A 15,155-nucleotide genomic window follows, 5' to 3' on the forward strand; every position below is an offset into this window, starting at 1 on the left:
GAATTTAGAGCTTTTGGGGTTGTTCAGCCTTGTATAGAACAGACCTTTTTAGAGTCCTAATTAATACAAATGCAATAAGTGACAAGCCACAACTCCAAAAACATCTGATGAGTTTTTTCTTTTAGTATATTTATCCTTCTTTAACATGAGATGAGAAGCATTGAACCTCAGTATCTCTTACCAGCTTCTGCTGTCATAATTTTAAATATATTAAAATTTTAAAGCTGTATATAGGAGCGTATGCTTTGAAAAAGTATAGTAGCATTCAGTTTTGCTATATGATGTTAAAATATTAGAAGACAAAATGACAGAAGAATTGGAAATCTGTGGGTATGGTGTTGAGTATAATAAAACTAAAATGACATGTGTGATACGTACTTGTAAGTTCAGACAGAAATGGTATGAAGAGAGAGGTGTGTCTTTTGTTGAAATATCTTGTGCTTGTTTTTCTTACTCATAAAACGGTATGAGGTCAAATTACAATAACTGTCAATATGTACTTTTACAGAGTGTCAGCCAGGCAGGGTAGCACACACGTGCACTCTCAGGACTTGGGAGGCTGCAGCAGGTTGGTGCTGCTCTGATCGCGTAGTGTATGCCAGGCTAGCCAAGGCCGAGACTGAAGAAAAGCCACATCACCCCAGTGTTTCAACAGCTCCCTGCTCCTTTTGACTCCTTTATTAACTGTAGTTTTTTTTTTTTATATATATATCCTGTCTCAGTGGAAGATGATTAAAAAAGAGCAGCTAAAGCAAAATACAGCTAGGCAATTGTAGGTAAAATGTACAGTATTCACTTTAATTATAATGTAAATTGAACTCTAATTTTTAATGGGGATTAAAGTATATAAGTGCACATTACATAAAATATAGATAGGTAATTTCAGAGTTTGCTGTTACAACATCTTTGCTATTAACTTTCATGCTTTTATTTATTTATTTTGATTAATAAAGTAGAGGCACAAAATTCTGTTAATGTATGTAAATAAATAAAAAGATAGATTTTTAGGAAATGTTATACATTAATAAATACTATTAATGTATGTTCCATTTATAGTGAAAATTTATAGTCAGTTGGGCATTTTTAAAGGTACAGGAAGTTCTAAGCCATTTCATTGCATTTTCATCACGTACCAAATTATATTCCTGAGACATATAACTTTTCCCTAGTGAGAAAATACATAAATATATAGTATATAGGTAATATATAATAGAATAAACTAAATAGCTAACATTTAAAATTTTTGTAGGTGTGTGTTTCTTTGGTAGAGTATACCTTTTATTGCCAATAATCTCTTACAAGTTTTGTTTGTTGATATGCTGTTTGTACAAGAAGTTTGGGAAGAACTAAGATAACAGAAGCATCTAAATAGAAATGCTCACTGCTGCCATGAAACTTATGTTCTCATTAGGAAGATGGACACATACGTATTCACACCATGACAAGGTTCCGGCTTCACTGTGATTGGCAGCTTTAGAAGGGGGGGATGGTGGGGAAAAAAATGAGAAGTAACCTTCATGCAGACGGTTTTCAGTGCTTCCTCTTCAGTCCAGACCTTGGAGCTTCAGAGCCAGTTGGTACATGGTACATCCTTGTCTGGATGTCCCAGAGGCATCTCATGTTCGTTTGCTTCTATCGTCCAGAAAACAGATGCAGCCGAACAGCAACAACAAAGCCAGTCCTTGTTGTGTCACTCTGGTCAAGCAGATAAGAAAAGTGATGCTGTCTTTGATACTTCCCTCTCCTTTGTTTCTGTCATCGGCCCCCAATATGTCCTTTCAGTTTTGTGTCCAAACAGCTCGACTGTTCATCTCTGTGTGTCTGTTACTACGCAGTTAGTCCCAGCCGCCATTGCTTCTTGCCTGTCCAGTGGCAGATCCATCACGGGGTGTGCCCATATCCTCTTTCAGTCATCTCACCTGCTTTCATCCTTGCATTCAGAGTCATTTTTCAGGAAAGGTTATCTGATGGTATCTTCCTTTACTGACAACCAGCATTAACTTTTTATTGCTTTTATATTAAAATAACAATTGTTTTTAGAAAGTTTTACATAATCTGGTCCTTGCCTGTTTTTCTACCCTTATTCTGTGCCACTAGCCACGCAGGGTGTCCCCCCACCCCCACCCCACCCCATTACCCAGCTGAGTCCCGAGATGAGCCATCTCTGAACACACCTATATTAGAACAAACCGTGAACATTGCTCATGCTTCTTAACATTCGCCAGCACACAAGCGCACAGCAGAGTTTTAGGTCCCGCCCCCCCCCCCTTTTTTTTTTTTTTTTTTTTTTTTGCTTTATTGTCTTTCTTACCCTCCTACAGTATAATTTAGAGCCATGAAGTTGAGTCCATAGTTACCTTGGGTAATACAGAACAGGCGACAAAATGAATACATATTGAATGAGAGTGACTGTTGGAAATTAAAATAGCCACATAAATCTGTTTGTCAAAATTGTACAGCCTAGTCAGATGAAGATAGAGAGAGACAGGATAATAAAGTATTGCATAAGCTTACAGAGACTAACATTACATTTACTAACAGTGGCGTTTCCTGTCATTGGAGGGGACAAACGTGGCATTTATTAAATGTGGATTTGCTCTTAGAGAAAGAATTTATGTGGTAGAATCAAGAAACAGGGCCAGAGCCAGGTGCGCTTATGCCCATTACTGGAGAGAGAGAGTCAGGCTAGCCTGGGCTGTGTAGATGCTCCAAGCCAGCCTAGGCCGTATAGTAAAGCCTTGGAGATGGGGAGGTGCAGGGGAGGAGATAGCCACTTTATACTGTGCATGTACTTAAATGTCTGACGTGAGTCCATATAGGGAACCCTGTGAGTCTGTATATTCTCCTTATAGTATAGTTAGGTTGGATGTGAAACTGAAATTCTTTAGTATCAGATGAGAGCTGCTTCAGCTCCTGCCTGTGCGTTTAGATCAGAGGAGTCAACACGCAGCACTTAGAGCTGGGTTCTCAGGTTAGTTAGTGGGCTCAGTCACTTCTGTCAGTTGCTCCTCGGGCTCGTGTCACTCAGTAAGGACAGAAGACCTTGCAGCTTCTTTGAAAAGATGTGTCATTGGAGATCCTTCCGTGTATCCTGGTCCCCACTGTCCTTCATATTTTCTTAGAAAATAAAGCAGAGGACCATGAAGGAATGGGGGTTGGACATCCATTCTTCAAAGGGCTGGGGAAACAGCTAAGAGCACTTGCTGCTCTTGACAGGAACCTGGGTTCAGCTTTCAGCAGCCGCCTTTGGTGGCTCAGCCACCTGTACCTCTGACACCTGCTTTTGGCATCCACAGACTCCTGCATACATGTGATATGCACAGAGATGAGCAGGTGCGTGCACACACATGTGCACACACACATTAAAAAAAATAACATTTTGATTTTTAAATGCTCTTAAAGGAATTAGAAAAAGGAAGCAAACTTCATATGTTGTGAACAAGTTTAGGCTTTCTTCCTCTGCCCACTGGTGTCTGTCCAGTCTTAATATATGTAATGCCAAGAATAAAGGAAGTTGCTCTGAGCAAGGGACATCAGTAGTTGTGTATCTTGATCTTGCTTCTTTAGGTAAATTCATACATGTAGTGTGTCAGTGAGCACATACAGCTAGCTACCTAGTAGCTAGTTTGTCTCTTGTCTGTGTCTGCCATGGCTATGATACAGAGACCGTCCACATATGACACCTTTGCATGTTGACACAGCTCGAGAAACATCCTAGAATATCTGAACTATCAGTATTTCTTGCCTTAACTTAGAGAACTTTATTTCATTCTATAGTTGGAGGCCATGATTGGCGTGGGTTTGACTACCATATTTTTCTGTCCCTGGGGAAGTTAGTGAATTCTTGGCCTCTTTCCTCACATGAAATAGGGGTCATCGTCATGACCTCTTCTTCCTAAGCCTGTTGTACAGTTTTCAGGAGCTAATGAACAAAAGCACCTGGAAGGGGCCTGGCTTAGTGAGCTCTCTTCCCAGGGAACATTTTCCTTTATAAAAGGGCATCTTTGGCTAAAAGGAGTTGCTTATTCAAACTAAAAACGAATAATATACAAATATAGCCTCTTTGATTATAGCCACTGAAGGGACACTACACTCAGTCATTTTACATCTAGTGAGTATTTTTCCCTTTATTGTTTTAGGATAAAATATTATCACATGCATTTTCTAGAAATGTTTATCTCTTCATCTTTCTAATTATATGTGTTGTCATATGGCTTGAGGAATATGACCCAGCCGCCCTCCTCGTCCAGATCCAGAGCAGTCTCAGATCACCCGCACCATGTGTCATCATGTGTGCATCATGTGTCCTCCATCCACACCTCCATGTGACTAATGGAGTGAGAGCTGAGGATACCATTCCAGAAAAAAGAACCTTTGGAAGCCAGGAATCAACTGTCTAAAGTGATTCTCTAGACATCTGGGGCCCTCAAGTATTTATCGGTAGACATCTTTATCTTTAGACCACGGGCTAATTTTTTAAATGAATTTATAAATAGAAAATTATGTCAAACTCTTACTAATGGCTTGTCTATTTCCAGCAATGTGCTTTTGTATTCCAACTGTCTTTAGAGTCTTCTGAACAGGTAGGGATCATGTAAGCATTATGCTACTTGTAATTCCTGCAATTTGTTAAATTATACACGCCGTGACTGCTTCAAATGTAAATTGGTGTTTTTGATATGAATATTTAGCACCTTCCTTTCTTTTTAAACATAGTGGGGCGATCGCTGGGTTCTTTCCTGCTCACTTGACAGTACCTCAGATGCTTGAACACTTGAGAGAGTGAGGACGAGCATCAAAAGATTGCTCTGATGAACATTCATAACGCTGGTGGTGCTTTGATTATTAGCCTACAACCAAGGGAGAGTGGCTACTCAGTGTTTTAAGTAAGTGAAGAAACTTTGTATTCACAGGCATTATTCATGATTAGCAGTTCAGAAATTTGCTTAGCAGGCCAGCTGGAGCTATGTAGTGAGACTTTTGACTCAAAAAAAAGAAAAAAAAAGAAAGAAAGAAAGAAAAGAAAAGAAATTGAATAAAACTATATTGTTATTCTAAATTCTAGAAAATCACTGAGTTGATGAGAAGAAATGCCTATTTCTAAAAATTCAGTGTTTGAGTCTGACTTTCTGTATCTACCCACCAAATGTTGGCACCCGACCACAGTTGTCAAAGCCAACCATAGCAAACCACAGCGTTGCGGAGCAGATCTGATGACTACTTGTTGGCCAGGCCAGGGTAAGAGCACTTTGGTTGAAGGTCTCCTTTAACTGGAGGTTCTGTGATTGTGCTCTGTGTTCCTCTATGGTCACAGAGTAGTTGACGATGAAATGCCCTTTCACTCCAGTAACTGAAGCTAAGAACATCTTTTATTGTAGTAGACATTTCCTAGGACAAGCACTGGCAGATACTCAGACAGTATCAGTGGGTTATCTGAGCCCAGTTGCTCGCTAAAAAAGTAACTTGTCAAATGAGAACACAGAGAGCAGAAGAGCAGTGAAGTAGGCCTGTAATGGTACATCCTGGTTCTCACAGAATTCAATTAGTAGATGTAAAGAGCCTTGACTGGTACTTACAAGTGGTACACAGTAATATATAATATACATTACCGTGTCTCTTCGTGTGGGGGTGTGTTCATGTTCAAGTGGGGAGGTCAGAACTCAACATTGGGTACAGTCCCTTCTAGCTCTTCACCTTAGTTTCTGAGACACCGCCTCTCACTGAGGCTGACGCTAGGCACTCTGGGCCGCCAGCTCCAGGGCTCTTCTATCTTCCCCCTCTTGGCCCAGCGCTAGCGTTGCAGACAGGCGCAGTCTCAGCTGGCCCGGCTTTTATGTACCAGGTGCCGGTGATGCAGACTCAGGTCCTGTGCTGTGTGGCAGAGACCTGATTATATCTCTTATTTCAAAAAGTAACGGTCACCTTGTGATGACCTTCAACTTTACATTGCTGAGACTACACAAAAGAATATGGGGAGACATTATTACAGGGAAGTTGTGCTAAGTCGTTCCATTTTAGAAGCCCTTTAATGTTTCGCATTGTAGCCTGGTCTACAAAGTGAGTCCAGGACAGCCAAGGCTACACAGAGAAACCCTGTTTTAAAAACCAAAATGGGGGGCTGTAGGGATGGCTCAGAGGTTAAGAGCACTGCCTGTACTTCTAAAGGTCCTAAGTTCAATTCCCAGCAACCACATAGTGGCTCACAACCATCTACAATGAAATCTGGTGCCCTCTTCTGGCCTGCAGGTGTACATGCATGCAGAACACTGTATACTTAATAAATAAATAAATCTTAAAAAAAAAAAAAAAAAAAAAAGACTTGCATTGCACTTTCAAACTCTTGATTGTGTTCTGAAGATCCGTCATGTTCTGGCCTGTTTTCACCTCTCTGACTTTCACCTTTTACCATTATTTAGCATAGACACACTGCCCGTATCCTTACTGAACCTGAACCTAGGCTCAACCCTACTATTTTGGCCGAAAAATTGTCTCCTAGGTGCTACCATTCCAAATGAATCTAGCCTTGTAGTTGCCCGCTTGTTTCCTAGAACCATGCTCAGTATATTGGAGCTGATATGAGCGTCCTGTGTTCATTCCCTAGTGTGTTTGCCTCCCTCCTCCCACAGAACAGCCGCACTCCTTCCAAGTACAGTGCTCATGCACACACGGATGCTCAGCGGTCAAGCCTGTTTGTTTATGGACAGGTAAGGAAAGAAGGGGAAAGCTTACAGGGTATTTAGATGGCCACCATTAACATTTCTGTACTTAGGTTTTTCTTCCCTCCTCCTCAGGGGACCATTGTTGGACTTCAGTGTAGCCCTTTCCCAGTTTGGCATGTGATGAACAGTAGTGAGGTACATATTTTAGAAAGAAACTTTTGGGTCCTGAGGCATAGGAGAGAGGGGTATAAGGTAGGACAAGATGAAAAAATTCCAAGCAAACTGTCCATTTTTGAATACTAAGGGTCGTATCCCTCTCTACCTCCCTGAAGTGCATTGAAGAGTATAGCATTTTAATAATGGTTAGGAGGTCCCTGTGCGCCTTTCCCCCACTGCACTGTATTCAAGAACACAGCTTGCTTGTATATATCACTTCAAGTGTGAGTGTTGAAACAGACCCTTTATAGTCAGTGTTTTCAACTAAAATTAAAAAAAATGGAATCTTCATGCCTACTTACACATTGCTGTAAGTTTTTCATGTACAGAAAGCTTGTGAGACTCTTAAATGAATTAAGGTAGATTGGCTAATAAGTAAAGAACATTGTAACTTCACTGTGAGCTGAGTGGTTCAGGGATAGGGCTGTGCATGGGTTACCCTGAAATGACCCTGTTAAGAACACTGATGAGAAGCCATACCCATTTCACTCCCATCAGTTAGTGGTTGTATTTCCAGAATTTGGTCCACAAAAGGGAGATTGGTGTGTGTGTGTGTGTGTGTGTGTGTGTGTGTGTGTGTGTGTGTGTGTGTGTGTTATCATTTCTTAGTTGCTTACTTATTATTTCTTAACTAGTGGGTTTTTCACCTAACTTTTTCTTCTCAGTTGTTGTCATCTTTTCCTCATTGCCACTTGCCTCAGGTTTCCTACCTACAATAGAAGTATGGTTGTCAGGACAAGGGTAGCCATTCTACTGAGCTGAATAATTATAACGTTAACTTGTAGCTTGCATTTATAATTATTATCTGAATAGCAGAGCACGTTTTAAAAAGCAATGTCGGATTATTTCTTTTAGCTCAGCTTGACCCACCACCTACATGTAATGGGAATTACAAAGAGATATTGACCTCTGGCAAGTCCTGGCAAGGCACTCGGTCCTCAGTTTTGTCATCTGTTGATGGCAGATACCATTTGTAGGGTATGTGTTAGATATTGGATAGTCACAGAGTCTCACAGTTACTGTAAGTGTCTGAGCAATACTGTTCATTACCAATTGAACTCACATGTCAAGTGACCAAGGGCACACTGGAGTTTAAGCCAAGGCTCCTCTGATTCTGCCTCTCAAGTTCGTCCCTACGCAAAGGAAAGTCAGCTTAGATGGCTTCCAAGTCTACTTCGTAGCATATGGGTTGCTTCCTACTACTCAGGGATTTTTGTTGGTTCAATAGATAATAGGACTTTTACTTAATTAGCTTTTAGCTTTTTTAAATGCCCCAAACTTTATTGTCATAACTAAAAACAAATTTAAGAAATTAGCTCCAGAGTTTTAAACACCTTGCAAAATGAACACAGGATTGATAGCCACACACAAGATTTCACATACATGAAAACTTTTCTTAAATATATTTGTCCTTCATAGCCAGCCCCAGTAACCCTGGAATGGATAGAGAATACCGGATGGTAAATTGGATTCTAGGCCTTACATTGAAGCAAAATTAATTTCATCATTTCATGTTTACCATGTGTGCTATTTACTGTTTTGTTTTCCTTAAAGTCAACTTTTTTTGGCGACATTTTCTTTACTGAAAATATTACTATAAGGATAGGTTTACAGTAAAAATGTAAAGGGAAACAACTAATATGAATTGGAGATGCTGGTATTACATTAGATCTGATGCATAAGATGGAGAAACTCAGGCCCTGCCAGGTGCACCACGATAGCTTACGTGCCTTGTTGTCAGCTTAGTATACATACAGTTTTATGTTCATTTGCGGTTTGGTTTACTATGGCTACAACTTTTGTGTGTTGTTATAAACTCCTCATTTGCGTCTTTCAGTTTTATTTTAAACTATGTATTATACTGTCTAGCTTTGGGGATTTTTAGTTATACATTAATATTATAGTGTTGGCTTAGTTAGGGAGTAGTTTCTGAAACTAGATTTTGGTATATTTTTAGAACTAATTTTATTAGGGGTTCTAAAAACTTTGTGTGTCCTTGTCCTTTCGTAATTTACTATACATTTAGTAGAAAAAGAAAAAGTCTTAAATTATATACTGTCCTGTGCTTGGCATATTGCAAGAGCCGGCCAATTTCGAAATGAATGTAGGAAATACCGTACTGGCCAGTGCCCTTGCTGTACACACCCGGGTGCTGACAGCACCTGCAGAGAACACTCCCATTGACTTGGCACTTTTAGTTGGGAGCCTTTCAATATGAATTTACATCCTAGAAAGTTAATGAGAGTAAGTTAGGAAAGTTTCAAAAGTTTGTTACAGCCTCAACATGTTTGGCATTCCTTTCTTTGATGTAGGAAATTTGAACTGTCTATAATCTAAATTCTGTGTGCAGGGCAAGAGAACTGGCAGTGGCAGGCAGTTTCCTTTTCCTTCCCAGAGCATACTGCTGTCATGTGACATCAAAACACGCATCCTCTTACTGTTGTAAGGTAGAAGTGTACTTTTAAATGTTAGCAAGGTAACTAAGAAAATAACGCTCATAGCACAATAAACATGTAACTACTAAGTGTAGTGGACATTACGAAACACACTGTACGTACGTGTGCACTGCTGGATCATGGCTACTCCTGCTTGCCTTTGTGGCCAATTGTTTACAGCTGGTTTTGTTACATACACTTTTTTCTGGATATCTTACAAACAACTGAGTGAGGTATGAACTTTAGGGAGTATAATGCCAGAGTGCTGTGGCAGAAAGGTGCCAGGACTAGTTAGCCAGCAGTGGTGGGGAGCAGTACTCTAGCTGTGTGCTCTAAGGGAAGTCAGGGGCCAAAGGTCAAGGCCAGGAGGATATGTGCTCACTCTTCTTTTTGTTGACACTGTGTGTGCATACGTCACTGGCATCATGCACAGGAGCCTGGTTATTTTTTCTCTCAGTATAGATTTTGTTTGTTTCTGTCTGCAACCACAACTAACTTTAACAAACTCGGTGATTCTAACCGTTTGCTCTGAGAGAGTCCCTTCACTCGGACCAGCTGTGGTTAACCGTTCCCCGGCCACTATCTCTCATAGGCTTAGGCTCTGGGGCGGAGCATCTGTGTGCTGCTCACTTCTGGAGTTACTGCTGGCATCCCCTTGGATACATCCAACTCAAAGCTGTTCACCTGCTAACAGGTTTTAAGTAATGCTTATAGATTGTTGGTACAGAAATGCTTTTTCAAGAATAGGAAAAATTACTGCCTGGCTGAAGTTCCATGAAATTTTACTTTATTGTCTGTGTTGAGGTGTTCATGTGCGATCTTGTGGTAAGAAGATACGGCGTGATTTCCAGTGATAGCACTTAAAGGGATGTTGGGAAAAACTTATTTCCCTTCTTACTTTGAAATCTGATTAGGAAATTGGTTAGCTTTGCTTGATTAGTTCTTCACAGTTAAATTAACATTGTAAATTAAGTATTGGGAGAATTGTTTGAAAACTTGGTAAAGGAAGGTCATCATTAGTATTTATAACCATACATATTTTCACCTAAAGAATAAGTAAATAGAAGTCACTCTCAAGTGGTAACCTTGATACTTGAAGGAAATGGGGGAGGTATAGACTTCCAAATGTATCATTTTGATAAACTTTTGTTAGAAAGTTGTTTTGTAACTTCATGGCCATAAGTTACTGCCATGTAACCATGAGAACATTCCTTTGAGTAAATAGAATCAAGGTATTTTTCTTTAAATAGCATACATTTTGAGACTATATTCCATTTTACTAATGAATGTTAACCTCTGTTCTCAACTCAATATTTACAAAAGGTTAATACATTTGGAGGTAGGCCACAGTCTTTGCCAACACTGAAGAGAACACCAGCCTAAGTCTACCCTTGGCCACACTAAACTTACCAAAGACAAGCTCTGCAGTAGGTTCCAGTTCGTTGTTAATTTTCCTTAGTAGTCTGAAACAAACAAGAAAGCCATATTTGCTGTTGGTGGTGGGTTTGTTTGTTTGTTTGTTTCCCTAAATCATGAAGCAGCTAGTAATTAAGGTTCTGTTTATCTTTTCCCAATTATTGGATTCTCCCTCCTCCCCCAAAGTTAAAGATTTCAATTTAAAAAGAACTTCCCTTTGAAGGGAATGAGTTTTTTTGCTAGGAAAAATAGCTCTTACTGAGCATGTGTGTGCATACTGTATCTGAAGGGGGAATGATGTAAGAACTAGGTAAATGTTTGAGAATATAATAGACAGTAGAATATAATTTCTAGGAGAGAATCCAAGATGTGCATCTTCATAAAATTTACATTATCTTATTTTCATTTGAAAGTAAATGGTATTGCATTGACTGTCTTAATTATAATGGTAAACATTTTTAAAATTGATATTTCATGTAGGGTTCTATTACCATGCAGAACTCTTAAAATATATTGCTTCAAATAGTGGATTCTTTTTCTGAAGAAACTAAGTACTCTAAATAACTATAGGCACATAGCTTCCTTGTAATAAAGAACATTAGTGGGGTGGGCAGAAGTTAATTAATGGGGCACTGGGTAATAGCTTTCTTATCCAAGGATTCTTATCATCTCTTCCAAGGGCAGTTGTGTAGCAAGTTGCAAGATGAATACCTAAATCTGTACAATAATTGTTCTAAGAAAAATGTTGCCTTTAGGCAAAGTTAGTTTCCTTATTATTACATAAAATTCCTTTTTAATGCTAGGCGATGTGCATTGTCACATTTTTTTTTTTAGGTAAAAGTCCACTACCTCCTGTTGACTCAGTGGACTAATGTCAGGACCTTCCCCAGTAAGCAGAGGCGTAGGGAGAAAGTAGCCTTCAGACAAACATCATGCATTAGATAGAACTGGTTCATTTTTAATGATAATCTCCCTTGGTTCCAAGAATCACTGGTAGTTATCTTGAAAACTATATTTAAAAATATATATGGTAAAGCATAAGAAATATTTTCATTAAATCTTAATATAGGAGACATGCCAGCTGAAATATATCTTATATTACATAATTTCTATAAAAGAACCCTTATGCTCCAAACTGGTTTATTTTATTGGCAGTTCCCCCAAGAATACTTAATTTTTCCCTTTGGAATTGCCCACATCGGACTGTCCAAACTACTTGAAGAATATGACCAGCCTCTGCCAAGTCTATACAGTAGGATGACAGTTAATGAAAATAGCCTGCTTTGCCTCTGCTGGGGGGCAGGGGTTACCCAAATGCATTTCATTTTCAAAATGTTTCTGGGAGGACTTATTTGTGGTAATGCCGATTGCTATTTAGAACCGTCAAAAATGTGGGCTTTAGAAAACACAAAAATAATGTCCTGAAAGTTTGGAAAGGGAGAAGGGCTGTGGTGTGGGGGCGGTCCCTGCTGCCCACGTCCGCCCTCTGCTCAGTGCGTTGTGTGCTTACGGGCTCCCTGGAGCAGATCACCATATAATTGATGTGCAGTCTGCATTGCTGAACCCTGGACTGCACCATTCTGTGTTCAAGGGAAGATGTAATCTGATCCCGCTGCTGCTGAGGGAGGAATCTGTTCAGTCAAGGCTTTGACAGGGCATAGTCTCCTCCAATAATCTTGTGGGTTCTCGCTCATTATTTCCCGAGTTCTCCTCAGTGGAGCTGCATGCGTGTGTGCGTCCCGAGCAGCGTTCTGGTTCTGAGCTGCGTCTGCTGGTGCTGTGGAGGTTTGCTGCCGGTTCCGCTGCCTAATCTTCCTTTTCTGGCGTGCCTGAGCATGTCCACGTTAGAATCTGTGACATACCTACCTGAAAAGGGGTTATATTGTCAGAGACTGCCAAGCAGCCGGACACACGGGGGCACAGAATCCCTGAAGGGGAAAAATACAGAAAATATGGGTTTCTACGGCACATTAAAAATGATTTTTTACAAAGTAAGTAATCTGTTTTCTTCCTGTGCTGTGTGATTGTGAGTGTGTGTGTGTGTGTGTATGTGTGTGCCTGCCTGAGAAGGAAAATCTGTATCATCAGAGATGGCTGCAGTATCCTCTAATTTTGGTGGGTGGCTGGATGTCTGGTATTCTGTTTGATTTCATGAATGTTGTAAGCAACTATGGAACGGTAGTGTGAGCTGGGAGAAGCTTTAAAATAAAATGTATATTTCCGTCTGAGAATTTTTCACTGCAAATGTATCCAGACTTCAGAAATGTGGCTCTGTTAAATGCTGACCTGGAAATACTCAGCCTCACTTGGCTTTTCGTGAGCCTTTCCGTTCAGTTGTCCTGTACCATAGACATATATATGTGCCCATCAGTTAACTCTTGGAGTGTAGTCACTCAAGTGTGTGGGGTCTATATTTGAAGAGATTGTACCACTTGTGGTACCCTAAAAAATGATCCAATTAATTTCTGGTCGTAAAGTCAATATTTTCAGTTAGTAGTACAGTATGTAGAAGACTTGTTTAGTCATTTGCAAGGTGCTTTGCTTTATAAAACAATTTAAACATAAGCCTTTTTCAGTGATTTCCTTGATACATGCTTTAAATATTTTATTTATTGAAAGATTCCAGATAGAAATAAAGTTTGCTTTTAGTGGCAGATGGCATTTGTACCAGCATATTTACAAGACATTCTGGGAAGTTCTGAAAGCCAGTGTTACTGGCTTAATTCAGATGAGTGTCAGAGACTCTCCCAAAAATCGTGAAGTCAGTTATCAAGTTCTGTACTGACTGGCCTTCTGATGGGTTCATTTGGGTGTATGTTCATATCTGTCGGTCTGTGAGTTCTACACGTACCTATGTGTTACAGCGTTTACATTATTTATGTTTGTTTTTTGATAAAATTATTTACAAAGAGAAAGAAATAATAGATTTTGGAGATTGTCTTTAAATGATACGAGTATAGAAACTTCCAGAGGGAAGAAAGCAGGCCAGTTCCATCTCCCCCAGTAGGCATCTTATGAATTAAGGTATAAAAAACTGTGCATAAGCTTCTTGAACCTTGGCAGCCCCACATCATCCAGTGGTGACTGGAAGACTCTGTCCACGATGATAAGAAGTCCTTGCTGTCCCGTCGCAGAGTTAGAGTCTTTTTACTGTTTTTAGTATTTACAGTATATGTACTGTGTTCCATGTGTTCCTATGTGAAGCACTTGGTAGGAAAGTGATGCTGCTGCAACATAGGGGTTCCGCCTTGCTATAAAAATGAAGGTAGCTATCTCCCCATACCTTACAGTGAGACGTAGCTAGTGAGTGCGTGCAAATCCAAGAGGGGCTGTTGAAATGAAAAAAAAAAAATTGGACCTTAAAGGTCTTATTGTTTGGTTATGAAATATGCATATAGTCAAATGTCCTATATTAACTCATAATGAAATACAAAAATAAATATTTCAATATTGACAAAATGCAATTTTGAATGTATTGATATCATAACACAGCATAGTGAGAACCTTTAGGATGTACGTGTTGGATATGTCTTATATGTGATATATCTTAGTCGTAACTCATTCTTAAAATCCTTCCGTTGTTCCAAGAGTATTTTATCCTGAGTATGGGCTGTGTACTCTGCATGTAGCAGTTGATGACTTTTCCTTCAGCTTTATTGTAGCAGAGGCAGATTCTCTGCTGTTAGGGACTTACTAATTGCTTTCTCTTTATTATAATCACTATTCAAGATTAGCTTATTTATGTTGCTCTCTACCTTCGTATAGTGATACAAATGTTTGAAATTCAGTTATTCATATTTCTAGTTATGAAAATTTTTAATTTTTAGGGAAAAATGAAGATTAGTAAGGAAGACATGTTAAATAAATATGGTTCTTTTCTGTGTGTGCTAATAAATGTTTCTTGTTATTAAACTGAAAAATATGAAAAGTATATAACACTCTAAGGATACGATGAATATTAGTTTCTCACCAAACACTGTTCCCAACAGAATACTAAGGAAACATTACCTATCTGGTCTATAAGAGTTAAAGCAAATAGGAGAAACTAGGTAGTACATTTTCTGCTTAACCTACCATTAATAACCGTTGCAGGAACATGTAAATTTAACAGTTTTAAAATATTAGCATGCAAACTCAGAGTCTGATAAAGGACCAGGTAATTTAAAAAAAATTTTTTTTTATCTGTTTTACCTTATAGATGAAAAGAAAGTTGGACCATGGTTCTGAGGTCCGGTCCTTTTCTTTGGGAAAGAAACCATGCAAAGTCTCAGATTACACCAGGTAACGCTGAGTAGAGGGGAGGTGGGATGCCATTTGAAAGCATTGCTTTGGATTTGTTTTCATAGATTAATGATGCTTCTGTATTCGGTGTTGTTGGCTGTTCTAACGTATTTTGACGTTACAGAAATGGGGAAGGGCGTCAGTCTGA

The 15,155-nt window shown here is 39.4% G+C and overlaps 1 protein-coding gene across 5 annotated transcripts in view; it reads left to right on the forward strand.

Moving 5' to 3' along the window:
- Fbxw7 (F-box and WD repeat domain containing 7) overlaps window positions 1-15,155 on the forward strand; it is a 170,493-nt gene that overhangs the window by 131,806 nt on the left and 23,532 nt on the right. For 4 of the 5 annotated variants that reach the window (XM_051157382.1, XM_051157381.1, XM_051157380.1 and 1 more), the window contains one exon: window positions 14,925-15,007. In XM_051157382.1, coding sequence (XP_051013339.1) covers window positions 14,925-15,007 — 83 coding nt within the window. Of the gene's footprint in view, window positions 1-12,259; window positions 12,718-14,924; window positions 15,008-15,155 lie in introns of those variants that run through there. The other variant, XM_051157383.1, reaches the window with a different exon arrangement.

This window comes from Acomys russatus, chromosome 15, assembly GCF_903995435.1.
Source record: "Acomys russatus chromosome 15, mAcoRus1.1, whole genome shotgun sequence".
NCBI classification, from domain to species: Eukaryota; Metazoa; Chordata; class Mammalia; order Rodentia; family Muridae; genus Acomys; species Acomys russatus.